This window comes from Sinohyriopsis cumingii, chromosome 5 (assembly GCF_028554795.1).
Source record: "Sinohyriopsis cumingii isolate HCF-2022 chromosome 5, ASM2855479v2, whole genome shotgun sequence".
Lineage (NCBI taxonomy): Eukaryota > Metazoa > Mollusca > Bivalvia > Unionida > Unionidae > Sinohyriopsis > Sinohyriopsis cumingii.
This window is the reverse complement of record NC_142965.1, coordinates 42,902,611-42,926,325: the sequence shown is the minus strand read 5'-3', so window position 1 is coordinate 42,926,325 and position 23,715 is coordinate 42,902,611. Positions and strand designations below refer to the sequence as shown.

Here is a 23,715-nt window from a genome sequence, read left to right as displayed (position 1 = left end):
CAATATTTAGTATGGCATAACTTTCTGTGGATTTCATGGTTTGTATAGGCCATGAATTTAAAGTCATGACAAATAATGATCTTTCTGTGAAAGCAATAGAACCGTTCCCTAACAGACAGATTTTAAGTTCCATAAAAATATCAATTTAGGCAAAACTATGAAGTTCCATAAGTATGTCATTTTAGGCAAAAACACTAAAATGTGTACCCACGCAAATAAATGAACTCACATTGAAACAAATAGCAAAAGTCCTTATAATATTAGTGGTTTGCTATGAACAGTACTGCTGTTAAGAGACCAGGCATTTCAGAACACTGGATACATATACACTTACAAGGTTGTATTGCAATGTGCTCTACACAGAATTTTACAATACCACTATCAGATCATTACATTGTCTCTTGTTGTCCCACTGTCAGTGTAAGGTCATTGTATTGGTTCTTGCTGTCCCATTGTCACTATCAGATAATTTACAAGGTTTTTTTTTTGCTGTCCAAGTGTCAGTGTCAGAACATTAGATTGGTTCTTGATGTCCCATTGTCACTGTCAGAACAATATATTGATTCTTGCTATCCAATTGTCACTTCCAGATAATTAAGTTGGTTCTTGCTGTCCCATTGTCACTGTCAAAACATTAGATTGGTTCTTGCTGTCCCATTGTCACTGTCAGAACATTAGATTGGTTCTTGCTATCCAATTGTCACTGTGAAATTACATGTGCTTTTGCAGTCCCAGTGACACTATCGCAATCTTACATGGCCTCGATGTTCCAGTGTCACTATCAGATAGCTACATAGATTTTTACTATCCCAGTGTCATGTGATTTTAATGATTTTCTTGCCAAATCTCAAATTTGTTTTACATGATGAGGTACAGTAGACTTAATTTAACACCAAAACAGTAGTATAGTGTGCTTGTTTTCTATATAGCATGAACCGCTCTGGTGGCCTAGTAGTTAGAGCATCCACCTCGGATGCGGGAGGTCGTGGGTTCGATCCCCGGCCGAGTCATACCAAAGACTTACAAAAATGGTACTAACAGCTGCCTCGCTTGGCGCTCAGCATTAAGAGTTAGTGTTAGGACTAGTCGGCCTGGTGTCAGGATAATGTGACTGGGTGGGACATCATGCTATATGTCAGCGGCATGATACCCCAGTGCTAGACATCACTATAAACTGTCACACTGCAGACATTGTAGTGATATGACTGACAAATTGTTAAAACTACATTAAAAATCCAAACCACACACACATATACCATCTAGCATGTAAAGATGAATATAAATTTTCAAAATAGCTTGAAAAGATCCCAACAAAACAAAGTCTATATCCTTCTTTTTCTCAGAAACATGTGGTGAAAAACTTGTTAAGCATGCATACACAAAATTATTCCATTTAATATAGAACATTTTTATCAGTATGTAAGATCACATGTGGACCTCCACTATAGCCGAAGACATTCCCTTGATAAGTGTCTGATAAGGAAGGAGTCACATTCTTCATGTACACCAATATTATTAACTCTGTTTCAGTCCAAATTTTAGAACATTTTTAACTTGTAACTTAGAAACAAAATAAGCAAACCTTTTTCCTAAATTCTCAATTATATAGAATCACAGCCACTCATTTAATGTGCATACACATATCAGAAATTAGCAACCCAATTACTGTCAAAGATAAATCAAAATTGTAGGGAATCAGCATGATTTGAAAATGGTTTACCACCAGTGGCATGCACTGAGGTGTCACCTTTTGTTTACTATTACAGAAGATTGCAAGAATGACATGAAGTTGCTCCCACATGCCTGTTTTCTTAGTGTTTTAGTGAGGCTTCTGGTATGACTCTGCATCCATTGTGTGTCATCCATGCGTCAACATCTGCTGTTTCACAGTTTTTCAAAAACCACTTAACCAATTTCAGCCAAATGTGACAGAAGCATCCTTGCATAATAACCTTTCATTTAATTTATACACATGATACTGATCTGCCATATTACTAAAAATAGAAAAAACATATTTATACACATGATACTGATCTGCCATATTACTAAAAATAGAAAAACCTTTCATTTAATTTATACAAATGATACTGATCTGCCATATTACTAAAAATAGAAAAACCTTTCATTTAATTTATACACATGATACTGATCTGCCATATACTAAAAATAGAAAAAACATATTTATACACATGATACTGATCTGCCATATTACTAAAAATAGAAAAACCTTTCATTTAATTTATACAAATGATACTGATCTGCCATATTACTAAAAATAGAAAAACCTTTCATTTAATTTATACACATGATACTGATCTGCCATATTACTAAAAATAGAAAAACCTTTCATTTAATTTATACACATGATACTGATCTGTCATATTACAAAAAATAGAAAAACCTTTCATTTAATTTATACACATGATACTGATCTGCCATATTACTAAAAATAGACAAACCTTTCATTTAATTTATACACAAGATACTGATCTGCCATATTGCTAAAAATAGACAAACCTTTCATTTAATTTATACACATGATACTGATCTGACATGTTACTAAAAATAGACAAACCTTTCATTTAATTTATGCACATGATACTGATCTGCCACATTACTAAAAATTGAAAAACCTTTCATTTAAAGTTCATATAATTTATACTGATGTTCCACAGTTAATATAAATAGAAAATCCTTAAATGACTTCTCTGTTACTGCAAACAAAATTTAACCAAATTTGACAAATCAACCTACCATGATGACCTTTCAGATTCATACAAATTATGCTGATTGGCCATCCAATACAGCATCCTTCAGGGTTTTAAAAAAATAAAAGCAATAATTTTTAACAGCCTCTCACAGTTTAATCAAATCATTTGACAGAGCATTTTGACATGAAGGTCTTTCAGACTGTTAGCAAAACAGAACACTTTGAAAAGATTGCTTTCATAGAAACTGGACAAAAGAAAGTATGCTGGTTTGAAGACCTTTCATCTCTATATGAATATTGCTGATGTGCCACCAAATATCACTGAAGATACTAAAGGTTTGAAATTAAAGAAACAAAAAGACTTCAGATAACTTTTGTCATAACCAATGAATAAAATTTTGAGACACAAAGCATCCTACTTGATATAGATCATGGCTTTTAATGTTGGCTGTATTGCAGATGTCAGTCACGTGAGCAGTCTCAGACCTGCTTGAGCTTCTTGTTCTGCAAGATGGATTGTTCAGCATATGTTTATGTTTTTTCTGTAACTATTTGCAGGAAAAGCGGTTCAGTTTTGCTGTAGACATAATGGTTACTCATGTTGAAAATCTGAGGAGGGTCCATGAAAAGGAACATGCAGAACTGGAGGAGGCTAAGTGAGATTGCTCTTGCATTACACAAACATATACACACCAGCATATACATGTACACACAATTAAGCTGACATGCATGTGAAACTTCCAAGTGAAAGAGCAATTCTACCAGTATCAGAAATATGTCCCATCCCCCTCAGGTCATTGATTGAAAACTCACACCTCATTTCCCCCTTACCCACAAAAAAAAAAAATATCTTGCAAAATGTATGGGTCTCACTGTATGATGTGTCCGTACAATTTATGCTGTTTATTTATTAGTACCATTTGATCAAACCTGACCCTTGCATGCAACCTTGTTGCATACGAAAAAAATTGTCTACTTTTCCTTAGTGATCTGGCAGTTCCAAAATATGTTGAGTGCAAGACACGTCTTCAGTTAAAATCCTAATTGGACACTTAAGAACATACCAGATCTAGAAGACAGAGAAATTACGGCATGAGTGATGAGAAGCTACTTACTGGATATGATGACTGACATTGCAATAAATGACTAGTAACTGACATTGCAATGAATGTCTGAAGCCTGATGATGCAATGAATGACTGATACCTGATGCTGCAATGAATGACTGATGCCTGACTATGCAACCAATGACTGATGTCTGACATTGCAATGAATGACTGATGCCTAACATTGCAGTGAATGTCTGATGCCTGACATTGCAATGAATGACTGATGCCTGATGCTACAATGAATGACTGATGCCTGACACTGCAATGAAAGACTGATGCCTGACTGTGCAACCAGTGAATGACTGATACCTGACATTGCAATGAATGACTGATGCCTGACAATGGAATGAATGACTGAAGCCTGACAATGGAATGAATGACTGATGCCTGACAATGGAATGAATGACTGATGCCTGACAATGGAATGAATGACTGATGCCTGACATTGCAACCAGTGAATGACTGATACCTGACATTGCAGTGAGTGACTATAACCTGACATTGCAATGAATGACTAATGCCTGACATTGCAATGAATGACTGATGCCTGACAATGCAATGAATGGCATTTCAACATATATGTATGAATGGTGTAACAGTTGTTGAAGTGTATCACTCTGGTGTTGATAATCTCATCTTTTTTAAACACAAGTTGGCAAGTAATACTGTTTCTTTCCATTAGCCTCTTCTGTTTGTATGCAATAGTTGTTTTCAAAAAATTCTATCTGGCAATATATTCTATCTGTTCCATCAACTCTTGTGTGGAATAAAGCAAGATCTGTTACCAGTTATTTGAGTTTGTTAAAATTTTGATGTACATTGAAACCTGCCTTAAAGGCCACATGTATTATGCATCACACGTCTTAAGCATCTAGTTTTTTAGATCCCATAAATCAAAATGTTAAATTACATTACTGACATACATTATACAACCACTTGGCTTCATGTGCCTTTCTCAGTTTCCAGAGCTGGCTGCTTGAGGTTTAAGTGTAATATGAAATGGGGGGTGCACACACTAAGTTAGCTTGTTACTTTTAAATCTTCAGTTTTAGGCCTAAAAGTTTCATTATCCATCATATAACTTTTTTTGTGAAAAAAGTTTTAAAAAAAGATTGTATTTACTGATCTAGTCCCAAAAATTAGACATGGGAGTTAAGATGGAAATGGAATAACATTATCCCCAAAATACTTGAGTGGACATTTGTGTTGCCTTTTAAGTGTCATGGCAGTACCAAAATACACCTCTCCCTTGATAACTCACACCCGATAACTTGCAAACCCCGTTATAATGGGGTCAGGTGTGGATCCTTTCCTATTTTGTCTTCAAGAAAATATGAAACAGATTTGCCCCAGTTTATTGAATGTGAAGAAAATAGTGATAAAATCCAGTAAATGAAACATTTATCACTGATTTTATTGCTGAAAATGGCAGTTAGTACCTGGAAATCTGATTCAGCATCATGAAATTCACAACTTTTAATATTTTGTAAAGTGTTCTGTATAAAACAAAATTCTCAGTATATTGTAACTATCAATATTTGACTATATTTCATTCCATGAAAATGCCAATAATGCTTACTAGTGGCGGCAGCTTGAGAAATAAATTCCAGTTAAATACGTTTTGTTAAGCACAATTCATATATTTGTTAAATATTCTTTCCAAACAACATTCTCAGTACACTGTAATAACAATATTCAATGATTATAGAATATGTCACTAATGCCTACTGGTGGCAAAACTTTAATAAATAAATTCCAATTAAATTAGTTTTGTTAAATGAAATTATTGTTTTAGTTCTATCTTTTAATTCAGTTTTGATGTCATCATCATAAATACTATATACCTTCTTGTATTCTGATGTGAAAATTTTCAATCTACTGTCACAGCTATGTCTATGTTTCTGAAATCTGATTAAGTGCTGACTGTTTTGATCTTCACTCTGTAGAAATATTTCTTGCATAGTTACAGTCTGTTAAAAGTAAACCTGACTTGTGTTATCAAATTCATTATGTATAGAATCAAATCAAGGGAGGAGTGGAATAACATTTTTTTAAAGTCAAACCCATGCAAAACTTAACCATGTTGAACATTAAAAGTGGTTGTATCATGAAACTTTTCCCTACTTTTTAAAGGAAAGATGTTTTGTTGTGAACCAGTAAAATCACTAGAATATGTCCACAGTGTGGTGCAGTTGGGGTCAAAAGAAGAAAATTGGTTCTATATTGCAAGCCTGGACCAAACTTTGTGAATGAGTTGCGCTGAGCAAAGGGAGAAATCTGTTGTTTTTGAGTTAAAAGGTCAGAGTTTGTGGTCACTGACTGAAAGAAGAGACATTGTTTTTCCATAATAACTTTAGCTTGCACTTAAGGTATGGAGGAGACCTATTCATTTTGAATTTTACAGAAAAACTTCTGTTCTAGAGTAAGTTCCTTGATCATACTTTGTGGATGGCTTGCATATAGAATAGTAAAGAAACCTATAAATCCAGTAGTGAAAGGTCAGTTTACCATCCTGATAATTCTATGATAAAAAAAATAATGGTTTCTGCACATTAAATTTATTGTGGTATGTGTCTTAAGAGGAATCATGAAGACAGGGTGGGTGTATAATGTGTTGTTTATGGTACTTTTATTCACTTTATAGAGCAGGCTGTTGATTGGACGTATTTTGGTTTTACTTTAGTGTCCCTGTTCAATATTTTTGCATATTAATGTATTAGAGTTATGTTCGGAACTCACATACATTGTTAAAAGTAAAATCAGTGATATCTGCAACATACTGATTGGCTGACATATCAGTGGCTTTAATTGAGATCACATTGTGATGAGTCATCAAGTGAGAACACAGTGGTGGAAGCCATGTTGCAAGTCAACTGCAAAAACACACACCTTCATATTGGACCTCAAATAGCAGTTTAGTCTTAATATTCTCTGATATATACAGGATATATGATTAATATTTAATGCGAAAAATAAAAATGGTATTGTATATTTTGTGTGAAAAGGATTTGATCATGTGAGTAATATTTCCATAGAATGGGTGAGACATCGACAGCCAGATTGGGGGTAATATCTACATTGACTCTATTCAGGGATTGAATTTAATGCTCATACACTCCCAGAATGCTAGTTAATTGAGGAAAGTGCATGTTGAGAGTTCAGATTCTTGCATCTTTTCGTGAGTGCTAAATTTTTCAATAATAGACAGCTAATCATTAGTCTCTTTTAATTACATAAATTCTGCAAAATATAAATGCACAATTTCAAAACATAAATGAAGCTTATTTTTTCATTGAACCTGTTACCATGAGATATGTTTATCCTGTGGCCATACATGTACCTACTGATAATACAGAGTAAACTAGGGTACAGCCATACAGAGTCATATCAGCTTGAGGTTTTCACTGGAAGACTTTCTATGGCAGGTATGTGCCACCTATGTCTCACAGGTTGGATTCTGCCCAAGACCTGGTTTTAAGTTAGATAATAGGGTATGGAATTGAAAATTGCTTATCCTGCCCACACCCTGGAGAAGGCTGCACATGCCTTTCTTATGGTGTTTGGTTGGGATTAAATAAAAATGTGCTGATGTGATATTTAATATGGCCACCACAGCAGCCATTTTGAAATTCTTATCACTACTTCTCATAAACAGAAAGCCATGTCAACATTAGGTTTTCAACAGAATACTAATCATGATGTCTGGTTGGCACTAAATGGAAAAGTGGTGCCAATCTTACATTCAGTTTGGTCACCATGACAGCCATCTTAAAACATGTTATTGCCATTCCTTCTAAATGTAAAGCTATTTTCTAGGTCCTAAATGATAATGGTGCTGATCTGATATAGGTGTCACAATGAACTTAATAAGTCACTAGTTTTCCTGAATAAATGGTCAAGATGGAGTTTTCACCAACAGTGTTCTAATGGTGTCTGATTTGTCTTAAATGAAAATGGTGCCAATCTTGCAGCCAATATAACTGCCACTCAAGAATATTAGAGGTGGTTTCACCACTCAGCAGTTAAAAAAAGTAAATCTGATCTTGAATTACTATAAACTCTTTTTCAGACATTAAGTCATAAGTCCCTTCAAAGGTCTCATAAAAATTTGTGAATTTCCTGATGACAATTCCAAAATTTTCACACAATAGCTATAGCTTCTATTTTTGACAACAAAACAAGTGATATCAGGCTTTCTCATTTACACATTTGAATTGCAGTCTTTGAATGTTAAGCGAATAGTAGCCTATATGTTGCATTTTCTGAAGGAAAAAATATTGGGATCCACACATACCTCTGCATTATAAACAGTTTCATGAGTTATCTAGGTGCACCAAAACAAGGGAGTTGTGGTGTTGTTGTTGTTGTAGGGTTTAACACCATTTTTCAGCACACGATAGGCTATACATGGCAGCCAGTATTAATGGTGGAGGAAGAACCCTGGAAATCCCTGGAAATAATCACCGACCCTCAAGAAGATACTGGCAAGCTTTCTCACGTACCCACATTGTCTGAATCCGAGACTGAGACCCACACAGACGGGGATGAGATGGCAGTGATCCGTAATGGCGAGCGCTTTAGACCACTCGGCCACTTGGGGCCCCACAGGGAGTTGTGTGACAAGAAAATAAATGCCAGTACAAATAGATTTTGCACATTTTTGTGTTCTCCACTAATAAAAATATGCCAGTAGTAAAAGCATTATTAAATTCAAGCCCTTTCTTTTGTAGACCTATTTTAATTCCCGTTTATATGTAGCTTAAATACATTTTCTGCATTATTAGCAGATGCCTTGCACATGTTCTTTTTCATACATTTTTTCATATTTACCAAATTAAGTCATATTTGTTACCATTTAAAAGTAGAATCAGTTTTGTGTAGACTAAAAAATATTTGAAAAATCCTTTATGAAATGTAATTACAATATGATGAATCTAAATATAAGGAAACAGTCTTTAAAATAATTTACAGGTAACTGCTTTTATGTTGCATCTGTCAAATACATGTACATTCTAATGCAATCTTACAAAATCATTTAACTTTTTGTAATTTTGTGCATTTCTTTATGCTATTTTAAATCAAGTCATATCATTCAAACCTTGAATACATTTTCTATACAGTGCACATTATTTTAGAAAACTAATTTTAATTTTAAGATCTGTATTAAGAATCAAAATATGCGCATACAGTCTATTTTTTAAATACCTCGAGCTGCCCTTTCATTGATACTGTCAAATACATAATAGTCGATTAAATGCATTTCTTTTAATAAATCAATTTATATTTGGTATCATTTAAAGATGAAATAATTTGTTTTAGGTTTCACAACTTTTTAATGTCAATTTTATTTAGGGAGCTATTCAGGGTATAAACATAAGCATAACATTCTATCTTTAAGGTAGCTTGAACCTGTGTTAGTTGCAACTGTCAGACATAATCAGTTATACTACTAATGCAGTTCTTCATGCTGTATTAAGTCAAGTCATATTTGTTATTCAAAACTAAAGGAATTTTAACATCACTCAAGCATGGACACTAGACAGGTACTTACCAGCACACTCGTCTTGTCAACATCCTCATTTGCATGCAGTCTCATGCAGCAGTAGAGTGATGGCCAGTGTAGCAAATCTGTGTGCTATAAATGTCTCTGGTGAAATTTATATTGTTTATGAAATGACTGTTTGTGGCAAGACAAAAGATAAACATAACCTACATGGACTGAGTTTCCCCAAGCTCAAAAATTCCATTCTGCTCATAGTGAAAGGTGTTCGTTTATGAAGGGCAAGTCAGTTTTTCAATATTTTCCAGTTGGATGAGTGATATTTTAAGCAGCATGTTATTTACAGTATAGAATGAGTAACACTGATGGACAATTAAAAGTTTTTAATCACTTGCACTGCAGAACAAATAGCTGATGGATAAATTTTCAAGCCTTGCTTTCCTTGCCATTGCGATGGAGGTTTTCTATCTTAAGTATGGTAATGTAATTAGTATAATACCTGCATAGTGTGCCTAACAAATTGTTATTTCGGTACATTTCTGAATGTTTACAGCTCATCATAATAAATGCAAACTAATGATTCATAAATGGGAGCTCTCCGCTTGGAATGTGCATTGTCAGTTCTAAATGTAGCATTAAATAAAACTCGCATATGATTTGTTTTTTAGACTGATTGAGCCCATTAAGTTAAGCAGTAACAAGACAGACATGTCTGTTAGTTAGGTTCTAAGAAAAGTGTGAGGTTTTAGATGAATTGTAGCAGCCACTTTCCTCCCTTGATGTATGGTGGGACTGAGAAGCATGTGGTACAGTGATGGAAATTTCTGCGAGTTTTGACTGAAAAGAGAATTTATATTAAAGTATCTACACTATGTAACATGAATATCTCAAATATAAGATAACAAGCTTCACTGTTATCATGTTGAGCTAATTATTTTCTGGAGATTTATTTCAATCATTTTTCATTTTCAGGAAGCTACTACAAGACAGTAGATCTCTAGGCTCTACAGGTTTAGATCATGCAGGTATTTGCAGCTATCATTTCCTTGAATCAGTATGACTGAGCATTGAATCTGAATTAGATTTACCTCACAGTAGATAGAAAGAAGTATCTACATGCCACCAAAAATTGATACTTGTCATTTTATTTCATTTTTAGAATTCTAATGTTACAAATATGCAGTAGATACTAAATTTGCTTACAACTTAATGACACCAAATTACTGTGATTTACATTACTGGTAATCATTCTTGTGTTTAGCTACTCTGTGACATTCATTTTTACTGCCATTACTATTCTAATACTGTATACTTCTTTATTTTTTGTTTGCTTTTCTATTGAATGAGGATTAATTATTTATATTAATTTAGCTTAACTTAAATTACTTTGTTTGCATTTTATAAGACACAATCTGGCACCTTGTATCACCCTATGGCACAGATGTAGTAGACATTAATTTTTAGGTTCTTTGCAGTCAGAGGTCTGTTAAGAATGATCAGACTTCGGATAGATGACAATTAACCAGTGCATATTCAAGAAATAGAGATTAAAGAAATAACACAATTGGTTAAATCACTTCACTTTTCAGGCCCTCTAGATTCCTTTCCTTAATAAAACATTCGTTTCCTTTTTATATGCCCATTATAATGATAAGCATATTCTTTTTTCACACATACATCAATCTGTTGCCAGTTTTATTTCCAAACAATAATTCAAGTTGTCCTCTATCAGCAGTTAACAAACTTTGTGGATGGTCTGTTCTTGGGTTAAGAAAGAAACATATTGATTTTAAAGTCAAAAAGTTCAAGGTCACTGTGAATGAAAATAATGATTTCCTCACAATAACTCATTTTCCACCATCTACAGTTGCCAAACGTTATTGCTTCAGATAAGGAAGAACTCTATTCTTTACAAGGTGAAAGATCAAGTCAGTTTTGCTTACCAGGCTTGCTACCAAAATGGTGCTGGTTGGAATCCTACCATCAGATTAGCCCAGATTGGCTGTTGTTGTGTGCCCTTGAGCAAGGCACATTACTCCCATTGCCTGGCACTAAATATCCTATTTGTGTTGTGCCATAAAACACCAAACCAAATCAGCAACATTGTGACTGAAAGAAGAAAATAGTTTCTGCAGAATAAATTAAGTTGTCCTTCATTGACAGTTGCCAAACTTTTCTGGATGGCCTGCACTCTCAGGTAATGCAGAAGCCTAGCAATTTTAGGTCCAAAGGTTAAGGTCACTGCTCCATAAAGAATACAAATGGTTTCCACACAATAACATTAGTTCTACCTCATATGCCTGGACCAAACGTTGTGGACTGCTTGCACTTAGAAAGTGGAAGAAGCCTGTCAATTTGGGGCTCAAAATAAGTAAGAGGCCAAGATCGCTTTTGCTGAAAGAAGAAAATTAGTTCCTTCACAAAAGCTTGAGTTGTCTTCATCGAGGTCTATTACACATTGGGTGAGCCATTCACATGTTTGTATTTTTTTTTTTTTTCAATTACACATTTTTGTTTTCGTAACACACCTTCCCTAATTTCAGGTGGAGAGAGCATGTTTTCAAGAAGAGCTTCTTCAGTCTGTCTGAACAATCTACCAGTTAGGGTAGGTTTAGCATCTAATGGGTAAAACACCTTGATTTTTGTAAAGCCAAACACAGTATTCTTGATATTATGGAGCAATGAATTCAAACTGATGTCCCCCAATCATAATTAAAATTGAACCTTTAGTACTAGAAGTGTCACACTTTTAAAATTTGTGAAAGTTGTGTAATTACCATATTTTGGAGTGTAAAATGTGCACTGATGTAAAACATGTACCCAGATTTTTGACTAAAAATGAGGTTTAAAAATAAGTTTAGTTCTGTCATCTAATGAACATATAATATAAAATTTAAAAAATCTCGATAAATTTCCTGTTTTCAAAGTGCAAGAATAGTTGACTATTTACCAGTGTGCTGATCATGATTTGTTACACAATGTTTGAACTGTTTCCAATAAACCTATGCTTTACTATTTCTTTGGTCTGCCCTGCCAACACCTAATCATGACAAATCATTTTTTAAGGTATCATAAAAGAACAAAATGGAAAATGGGCAATATTGAAAGAAAAACTTTCTGATTTATCTTTGGCTTTTAAAAGGATCATTTTTATATTTGCCTTGTTGAGTTCAGACTGTTGCATGAAATCCTTCAAATTTGTTTTTTTGTCATCACTCTTTAAATTTGCTGCATATCGTCTGTCGTTCTTTTCCACTCATTAACTGAAGATTCTCCTACTTTGAAGTCATTCCAGGCAGCTCTGTTACCATGTGCTTCTGCATAAATAATGATGGTTAGCTTGTCTCTCATAGTGGATGAGTTTCTGGCCCATGTTGAATATATTCATTCAGATTCAAAATTGAACACAACATAATTTGTGTAACATTGGGTCCACTATTGAGACATGTTTGGACTATCATGACGCTGTGAAATGCATCTCAATGGCCAAGCTATAATTTACCAAGACAGTGAATCATAATTATGTTCGGCACATCAAATATTTAGCCCGTGCTGATTACCTTTGAAAATGCCATGCTGAGTCAATTATACATCAATCACTGTATTGTAGTAGAAAAGAAGTATCAAATTCGGCAATCTAAAATGAGAAATAAAACAAAGAACCAAGTTTATTTTAGTATTAGTAATACCAAACATGTTCCTGTTGCATAGTTAGTACTTTACCAAGTGGAAAATACCCCAACTGTATGACCAGAATTCGTTCTACCTTGCGGGTGGACCAGAAGATTCCAGAACACTCCAGATCTCCTCAGGGACACCCAGCAGATACATTGATCATGCATACTCCCTTCATTCTTTTCACAGTCACTTGGCTGTAATGTCTGCATTGTTTACATCCAAGAAGATCTGATGGACACTTCATGGGTTAATGAGTGAATTTTCTCTATCACATGTGCACATATTCTTCATAAAGGTTCAGTTATACCCTAAGATGGTTTGTTTTTTCAGTTAATTTATGCTCTCTTGAGAGTTATTAGCATTTATAAAATCCACAAATATTTGTATGGCTTTATATTTTATCCATCATTTTCTCCTTCACAAAGACAGTTGGGATTTGATAAAAGATATTTTAGTTGTGCATTTTTCTACCTAGAGGTAGTATTTTGTTAATTTTCCGTTTCCTTGGATAATTGCAATCTACAGATTTGCCTTGATTAATATTATTGTTCATCACGAATTGTTGTAATTCACATTACTTATATTGTGAATTTGGCTTTTTTGATACTTTGTAAAGCTGGTTGCACATCATTTTTTTCTTCATATCACACGCTGATTTATCAAACTTGGGCTCTTTTTCTAAATTAGCTTCAGATATGTACCATTTTTATTAGCAATCATATTGACTGGTTGTTTGCTAATTTAACAGTTCCAAGCTTTTATTTAATCCTGGTTGGCTTCACTGTCCAGTATTTTTCTGTACTGAACTTAGCGTTGACTCCTTTTTTGCATTTAAATGTGAGTGAAAATGCCCATTAGTTGTCTCCTTGCTGAGATTGTTATAAAAATGAAAAACCTAAACATGTGTATGCTTACTTTGTGTTACTTTTACTTACATAGAAGTTCTTGTATGGAAATCTTCATTTCAGCTTTCTTTTACAGGAACAATCTATAGTCCTGCCTCCCAGTAGGGAGAACAGGACAAAGATGTCCTTTCTGTCCTGTTGATGTGCATGATTTTGATACAGAAGTGGCCACTGTGGTACTCTCTCTTCATGTCCCTGCCTCCTTTCACCTGTACAAAGGCAGCAGAGGAGGAAATGAACTTGTCTTTCGATACAGCTGTAAATTAGGTTTACCACACATTGTCCAGTGACCAGTTTCCCAAACCTTTTGGTTTTGGTGACTCTAAAAAAAAATACAGTGTGAAAAAATGTTCTGGGGCCAACTCTTGACCAGATCTTTTATTGTGTCCTCATTGTGTGTCCTCACTCATTTTGAGTAAGGAGCTCTCATAAAGTTTTTTATTCTCCAGTTATGGCATCATCAGCCTCCCACCAAAGTAGAAAATGTAGCTATGCAATAGCAACAGGTATGGTATTACTGATATTAAAATTTTGTTGGGTGGGTTAGGGGAGTAAACTAATCTTAATAATGTAATACTTACTTGTTGCTGTTACAAGATTCCCTCCTCCCACTTGACACTGATGCCCCAATAAATGAGGTTGCCCCCTAAAAAAAGAATGAAGGTAGTATGCTTGAGCATACTGGGTGTCCCAAAGGCAGTCCAGTGTTATGGAATATTCTGGTTCACCCTAATGGGAGGATGAATTCTTGTCATACAGGGAGGGTAATTTCCATTCAGAAAAGTACCAGCTGTGCAATAGCAACAGGTATGGTATTACTGATATTAAAATAAACAACATTAAAATTAGCTCCCGTTCCCCCCCAAAAGCTATACATGTTTAAAGTGTCCAGATAAACCATTTGTGTTACCTAAGCAATATCTTTCACCAAAGAGATGCTGATGGTATTCCAAATGTAAGGTGTGTTAGAAGTAAAACGTACAGTAAACCAAGGCCAAAGAAGGAATTGTTTTTAAAAAAACTTTCAATGTACCTGTCCACTGGTACCTAACATCCTTCCCAGTGACATAAAACAGGCTCCTAGTATTTCTTCTTGTCATAATTGATGTTTTAAAAATGAATTATCTTAAGACAGTCAGACAGCTCTAAGTAACATAAATATCTTCTGTTTTTCTCTGCTAATATATCTTTTTGACAGATGAATTTTTCCATATAGTATGATATTTTATTTATTTTTACATGCTCATTTATGCTTTTGCATGTTATGAACTTGAAAATTTCATTTTAAGAATAATTCAATTCTTTAGTGTTAAGCCTAATTGTTATCACATTGTGCTGTATATATTGTACATAGTAGAAGGACTCAAGCTAGATTAGTTCCTGTAACTAATTGAGTTACCTTTGCTACATAAAGTTTTTTACTTTTATTATTATTATTATTATTATTATTATTATTATTATTTTGATTCTCAATTTCTACAAATGTTAGTCTTGTAAATTTTTCATTGAAATCTGTTTCTTCTTTCACAGAAGAGATGAAGAGATTCATACCACAATGTTTAAACATGATGTCCACCTTGCTAAAAACTAACCAACCCATTCTGATGTTAATGTGAAGTTTTGAAATATAAAAATGATACAGGAAATAATATTTGTACCTCATGTTGATGCCAAATACCATGTTATGAATGGTTTGTAATGGCACAAGGACTGATTGTCTAACTGTTCAGTCTACAACAAAATATCAGAGCACATGATAAATGGGCCATACTTGGGACCATGACTCATGAACTTTGAACATAGGAAGCAGTATTTCCCTGATTTTTGAATGAAGACTCCAGTACTCTTAGACAAATTGAGCTAAAAAAAGGTGTAATCATGCACAGCAATTATGACAACTTGAATTTTACTTACATTGGCAAACTGCTGTTTCAGTGTAGGTGTTTTCTCCTTTGGAAACTACAGCATTTACACAATACATAATTAATTAATAGATATAGAGACATTTAAGATTTTGATTCCATCATATCTGCATAGCAAACATGGTCATTAATTGGTCTATACCAACAACAAAAAATAGCAGTCAAGCTTGTCTCATCCCCAGGCAGATATTACTGATATGTCAAGTACTAGACAATCATATGCTAACCATTATGCTCTTTCTTTACCAAATTATGTTTAATAAAAATAAAGCAATAAAAAAAATTCCCCTTCTGTTATCATTTCTTTAAATCCACTGATATAAATTTTAAAAAGTTGACTGTTGCAGAAGAATAGTATAAGAGTACTTTCCTTATTTGCTTTTTATAGCAACTGTATATGACCCATTTCCAAGAAAACAGACAGGTTTCTTCAAATTGAACTTTGCTTCAGATTCATTATATTGATAAGCTAGTTAGTGAGCAGACCAGACTAAACTCTTAAAGAAAATAGCACCACAAGTTAAGCAAAACTCGTTACAGTGCTAGTTATGGATGGTATTCGACAGAAAATGTTAGAGCAGATGGAACTTTTCAAACTTCAAAACATATCAGATCAGAAAAAGGACAAATCAACACCACTTTACTCACTTTAATAGAAGAATATGAGAGTAATGTAATACAGAACACTAAGTACATGATCATGCTCATTTTAAAATTCCAGTTTGCCATCATTCAGTGAACATTACACATGAAGGTTAATTAAAAATGAGAGCAGAATAAAAATAACTTTTAAGTATATTTTGTGTTTGTATTCTTGGTTCTAATCCATATGGATTTTGCCTCTTGTGACAAGAATTTTGAACAGCTACAGAACCAGGTTAGTAGCAAAAACAAAGGTATCTTTCTCATAGATGCTGTAATTCTGTAATTAGAACTAGTCTGAGTTGACTGACCACTTAAAGAGTGCAAAAAACCTTCGAGAGCATTTGTTTATAATAAGGCAAATTAATATTAAACAATCGGCTTATTTTATGGTAATTTCAGGGTGCTCGACGTAGAGTGAGTGAAGTTGCTTTGCCTAGGGTACTTGGTGGAACTGGCTCCCCATCACTTCTTCAACCTTCGTATTCAATGGTGGGTTTAAATTATCAACTTCTAGCAATTTTTTAATAAACTTGATGTTACTGTTTTTTGTGTCCATTATTCCAGGTCTCTGCTAGCTTTGCATGATTGTAAAATGTCATCTTTCAGTGACTCTTTTATCTACTTTATCTACTAACATCATTTTCAGTAGATGTTTTTCTATAGATTAATTGTATTCACAAATCTAATGAGACATAACTGCAAATCAGGATGGTTACAGTTTATACAGTCCATTCTTGTTAATTCACATAATTAACGAAATTAGGACTTAAAAAGAGGTTTTAGTTTCTTGTTTTTAACGTTTCAATATTAACACTACTCGCTTTGACTCATTGCTGTGCAATGCTAGTTTTTGGTTGTGCATGTTACCACATACTAAGCAATTATATTGTTTACACTTGAGGTATCGTTAGTACAAATGAAGGAGTATACCACCTTTTAATGAAGTACATGATGCATATAATTTTGTTTCCACTTGGTGATAATGGATCTATGGACTTACTTGCCTTTTAACAGAAAGCATGTAATAATGAAGGGCCTTGTAGTGGGGCGGATGATGTATCAGTTTCTTAATGTGTTCTGTAGACCCTTATTACAAAAACAATGTAATAATTAATGGCTTTGTGGTTGGAGGATGCTGTACCTGTTTCTCCATGTGTTGTAGAGGCCCTTATAACAGGAACCATGAAATAGTGAAGGGCTTTGTAGTGGGGTAATGCTGTATTGGTTTCATGTGTTACACAGGCCCTTATAACAGAAACCATATAGTAATGAAGGACGGGGGGTGGGGGTGGCAATGCTGTATCAGTTTGTTTATGTGCTCTATAGGCCTTTATTACAGAAACCATGTATGACTTTGTAGGGGGGCTTGATGCTGATTCTACCTGTTTTTCCATACATATCTGTTTGAATTGCACAATAGAAAACATAATTGTCAGAACTGACTAATTGTATGAAACCTGTGCATTTGAAAAAGTAAGCAATTGCTGTATGCAAATGGAAATGATCACTCATAAAATAAATTTCATTGCCATACTTTTTTTTATAGTATATAGCTTTAACACAATGGAAACAAAGTATGCAATTAAAATTATTTATTTTATTTGTAAATGATAATTTTAATTAAGGAAGTTTTTCATCATCAAATGCATATTCTAAGCTTTATGCATAATATGGAACATAATCATGAATGAAAGTTCATAGCTGACTTAATTAAATAAAATGCTACTTTCAACATTCAATTTAGCTTTAAATTGTTTTTTTTTTTAATTATTATTATTATTATGTTTGCATTGTTGTTGTTGATTAGCCAAGGAATTGTGTTTCACAATTTTATTATATCCAAATTATCGTCCACATTTTTTTAGTTTCAGTTGCAATTATCGGCATAGGTTACACACATACCCTTTGATATATGATTATAATCATTGTGCCTAACATTTATCTGTTAATTACTTTATAGCACATTAATTAGAGCATTTAATTAAAGTTTGCCAATGGCTGGTAATATTATTTCCTTCACTTCATTCTGTGTTGCAATTTGTCGGTGTCGACCAGCGGCAATATCTACTGGAAATGTTTCTAGCACAACTTCCATACACCAAAGCATTTAAAACGAAAGTGCAGATAATGCAATTACCAGAAAGGGCTATTGAGAAGAAATGCTGTACTTGTTTCTCCATGTGTTCTATTGGCCCAGTTAATAGGAAACATAATGAAGGGCTTTGTAGTGGATGTATGCTGCATGCTGCACCTATTTTTCCCTTGTTTTATATGCCCTTATAACAGAAACCATGTTATAATTTAGGGCTTTGTAGTTGGGATGTGCTGTATGCTGTACCTGTTTCTCTTTGTGACATATAGACTAACAAACGGGATTCATGTTAGGATATGGTTTTTATTAACTAGTAATGAGGTGGGACAATACTTTATGGTCATTTGGAATTTAACCCATTTATCCAGAAGTCTGGTTTATCTGGAAAATTGTTGGTGCTGGATTTTTTTTTGGATTAACAACGTTAGACTGTAGCAGACAATTTTTCAATTCAGTCAGAAATTGTGTACTGATTTTCATACATTTAAAAATCCAGAAAGGAGGTACAGTTAACCTCACAGCAACTTGGTGTAGGAGTATAAATATAGGTTAAAATGTTCCTTTTGATTAATCACAAATCTAATAATAGCAAAGAAATTAAATATACCACCTGATTTGCAGTTGATTTTAATACAGTTTTGGTTGTGCTTTACTATATTAACAATATTCTAACAGAGAGTGTTACATGGCTATAGTTAAACTTGATCATATATATATATATATATATATATATATATATATATATATATATATATATATATATATATATATATATATATATATAAAGTTGCTTTGTGTGCAGTTTTCTTTTTCATAACTGAATGTTGTAGACAGAATATTTACATTGCTCACTGAACAGTTTGGAAATTGGTGTTTGCCTGTAATTCTTTTGCTTTATGAGGCCATATTTTCATCATTATCTAACATACTTTTGCCATTTGAACAGTTTGTCTTTTCTTATTGTTCAAGTTTTATAAGCTGTCAAGTGGAGCATAGTGTTAAGATGTCTCCATCCATCTATTACCAATTTCATTTCTGCACAATAAGTCAAATTTTCCACGATCTGCAATTACTGGAACCATTAGTTGGCTTGTAGGTGGGATAAGGAAGACCCCAGTCAGTTATATGGTTAAAAGGTCAAAGGTCAGGGTCACTGTGACTGAAAGATCAAAAATGATTTCTACATAATATTAGTTCTCCACAACAAACCTGGACCAAACTTGTGGATGACTGCACTTGTATAACGAAGAAACCAATTGATTCTGGGATCATAAGAGCCTAGGTCAAGGTCACTGGCTAAAAGAACAAAAAATGGATTCAGCACAAAAATTTAAGTTCTTGATCATGTACCTTCACCAAAGCTTTGTGGATGACTTGTACAGTGAGTTAGAAGGAAGCCTATTGACTTTCAGATCGAAGATTAAGGTTACTGTGACTGAAAGAAGAAAAATGGTGTTTGCATAGTAACATTAGTTATAAACCTCATACCATGACCAAAGTTTATGGAGGGCCTGTACATAAATTGTGGAAGAGGCCCATTGATTTTAGGGCCAATAACTTAAAGGTCAGGTCCTTTGTGGCTAAAGGAAAACAAGTTTTTGCAGAATAACTTTTGTTCTTGAGTAATTTCCTTGACCAAACTATGTGGATGGTTATGTAATCTCCTGAGTGAACCATGCCATTCTGATATCTGCATAATCTCAGTACTGATGAACCTAGGACAGCTGTATAATGTGCCATTCACATTTCATGTATTCTTGTTTTTAAATTTTTGGGGTTTAGACAATGAAGCAAAGACCACTAGAGATAGGCAAATTGAATTTTGGTAGGCATGTTTATTTAGATAACCTGGTTTAATTTATATGCAATTCTAAAAATTATTCTAATTTGCCTCTCTTGGGGGCGGGTCTGGAGTGGGTCACAAAGACAAGATATTTTAAATTCTCTTCTCTATCCTAGTTTTAAAAAACGTCTTTCAGACAAAATATCTAAGCATTTTCTCACTGTGAAAATTTAATACCCATTCTAAAGTGAAGATCTATTTATGTCCTTGCTATGTTCCGTATAACATTACCATGTCCTGCTGTGATGCAGATTACAGATCTCATTTCTTCTCAATGACTTTCAAAGGCATCAGTTGATTGAATTGGTAGGAGGCTGATATATCAAGACCCACAGTGTGAGTTTTAGCTTATGGTCCATTGGATGAAGCTTCTTTTGAGAACCTTACCCTTAAAACTGTTTTCCTGCTATCCTTAATGTCAGTGAGAACAAGTGAGCTTCATACCTTGTCTGCAGAAAAAGGCTATTAATGGTTCAGTGGTGATTATTAGTCTGTTTCTCTCCTCTATCAACCTGGTTTTCTGGTGAAAAACAGTTTCTTTTGTTATCATCACTCTTTTTTGCATCTTAACAAATTGCTGGACAGAGTTTGACCAACTTGGACTGAAAATTAATTCCTGGTGTAGAGTCCTTTTAGTACAGGACAAATCATATTGATATGCCATCACATATAGATAGATAAACATACAAAAGATAGTGGAACCCTGAAACAATTGTTTTCATAACATGCAGTCAAGAGCATCTGAAAAGAAATTTCAGAAGAAAGCATTCTCCTGACCCAGATTTCTTGGGCAATATTCTTGCATTTCGCTTGACAGATGTCTGATTGATCTTATTTCCACATGGCCCTCTTGTTACTATTTTCTGTCACTGCTTGCATAAATATTTCCTGTTTTACTTGAAACTTTGCCCATGCATTATGAATTTCATTTCCATTTGGAAGACTTCATCAATTGAGATCACATTGTTATGTAGTCGACTAGCAAGAATATCTTCAGAGCAGATTATGATTTATTTTCTTTTTTAAAAATTTAGAGTTTGCTGTGCTTGGGCTCCAGTTTGACTTGGAATTTTGTCATTATGTAATGAATCAAGTTTCTTCAAATGTACCATATCAGCTGGGGATGTATTGGGCCAGTACTTTTAAAATGTGACTCAATCCATTATCCAGAATTTTACATTAGCCACTTTTTATGTCAGGGGTGCTGGATCCACATTTTTCTATTTGTACTGCTTTATTCCATCATTTTAAAGAAAGCATAACCTTAATTATTCTGCATTTTTCAACCATGCCTTTCTAGTGTAAAATTACTGAAATATATTGTGTCCAAAGCTACAAAAATGTGGGTGACAGCAAGTGATTCATATATTCTGTCTAAACATTTGAGTGCATGGGTCTTTTGTTTAAATGCTTGAACAAGAAAATGAATTCAATTATTCTGAATGGAATAACCTAATCTAGCTCCTGTGTATTTTTAATTACTGACCATTGCAGCCATGTTGTATTGGATTTATACAGTAAACCCCTTCTCGATAGACATATCCATATAAAGGACACTATTTTAAGATCCCTTTACTTAATTTTAAGCATTTCACTAGTATTAAAGGACACCTGTTGAAAGAGGACACAGTTTTGTGATCCCTTGAATATCCTTTATGAACAGATTAACTGTATTCATTTAACTCACTGCTCAATTTGGCTTACAGATTTGATCACAATAATTGCTGAATTATGCATGTTCACTATAATAGGGATTAAAATTAAAGATAGTTAAGCACGCTTTGCTATTGTTTTTATTCATGTTGTTGCCTCTTCTAACTAGATGTAAAGCACATTAATAATATGTGTTAATGTTGTATGCATGATTGTTTTCCTGACCTTTTCATACCAATCTTGATGCATGTTTCACTAGGACGCTTGCTATTATTTGGAGAACAAACCTTGCTTTGAACTTCAACACAGTGACAGTCAAGAAGATGAGGTAAGAAAACTGTTTTGGGAAAGTTTTCAATGCTCTCTGTTTATGCCACACCATCAATGTGAAAGGGACATACAGTGTTACTTTTATCTGTCTTCTGACCCTCTTTCCATCACACCATGTTTTAGTTTTGAATTATTAAGTTGGTTGATCGGAGTATCATGGATCATCAGTACATCAATGACACTCTACAGGCGGGGGGGGGGGGGGGTCGCAGAATGGGAGTAGGCTGTTTTGACCATGGACATACCATGGCAGCTGATGTAGGCTGGTGTCAGCAGGATTAAAAAGATAAATAATTTTCTTGAGTTTAAACTTTGGTAATATAATTTTTATTGTAAAAAAGAATTCTTGCAAGTTAAACCAAATACACTTAGACATCATAGGTTGAAGTGCTAGATGACCAGTGAGCTGGAGGAAATAAGTAGATTTTTGTAGAAAATCCTGAACTTCGGAAGGACCTCCATTATGTACTCTTGCAAATGCAGCAGTTGGTATTGACCACAAGTCCAGTAATGTACAAAGCAGGTTGTCTTGGCCAGGTTTTATGAAACTTCTCAAGCTTGAGTTAACTCTCAAACTTAAATACTGATGTTGTTGTTGTAGGGTTTAACGCTATTTTTCAACACAAGATAGGCTATACGTGGAGGCCAGTATAAAAGGTGGAGGAAGAACCCAGGAAAACCCTGGAAAGAAGCACCAACCCACTAGAAGCTACTGGCAAGCTTTCTCACATACCCACATTGGCCGAACCTGAGACTCTAACCCACGCAGACAGAGGTGAGATGGCAATGATCCATAATCATAAGCACTTTAGACCACTCGGCCACTCAGGTCCCCAACAAATACTGAACATTGTGGATGTAAAATCCCTGCATCAGACCACACTTCTGAAACATGCTTTCCAAGTAAGCAAAAGCAGTACTACGCTTACTGAAAAGTAGCCTAACTTGTGGAAAAGATGGTCTTTTTAGAATTGGTGGGTCTAGACTTATAATCCAAGAATCAGGAATCAGGAATTCCATTTCCACCCAGGCCAGCCCAAGTTGACTACCTTCATGTGCCCTTTGGAGATGTATTTAGCTCACTTCTTCCCAACATGATACAGCCAACAGTATGCTCAAGGTGCTGTTAAAAACAAAGAACATGAGCTAAATAAATGTCAGTTTTCATAGTTTGTTTAGCTTGCCTATACAAAATAAAGGAGAGCTTGTTCTATGATACTGCTGGCAGAATATACAAGATCATCAGGGGCCTCACACAGCACCAACACTGCAATGAAGTTGAACTTTGACTCAAAAGCCCTATAAAATGAAACAGATTTTAATAAAACT

At 34.3% G+C, this 23,715-nt stretch overlaps 1 protein-coding gene across 4 annotated transcripts in view; it reads left to right on the top strand.

Annotated features, from left to right (window-relative positions):
* LOC149799036 (inositol 1,4,5-triphosphate receptor associated 1-like) overlaps positions 1-23,715 on the top strand; it is a 257,140-nt gene that overhangs the window by 185,436 nt on the left and 47,989 nt on the right. For 2 of the 4 annotated variants that reach the window (XM_089957994.1, XM_089957993.1), the window contains exons 8-12: positions 3,269-3,366; positions 10,291-10,343; positions 11,862-11,923; positions 16,868-16,957; positions 22,316-22,384. In XM_089957994.1, coding sequence (XP_089814120.1) covers positions 3,269-3,366; positions 10,291-10,343; positions 11,862-11,923; positions 16,868-16,957; positions 22,316-22,384 — 372 coding nt within the window. The remainder of the gene's footprint in view (positions 1-3,268; positions 3,367-10,290; positions 10,344-11,861; positions 11,924-16,867; positions 16,958-22,315; positions 22,385-23,715) is intronic. The other 2 variants (XM_089957997.1, XM_089957996.1) reach the window with 1 other exon arrangement.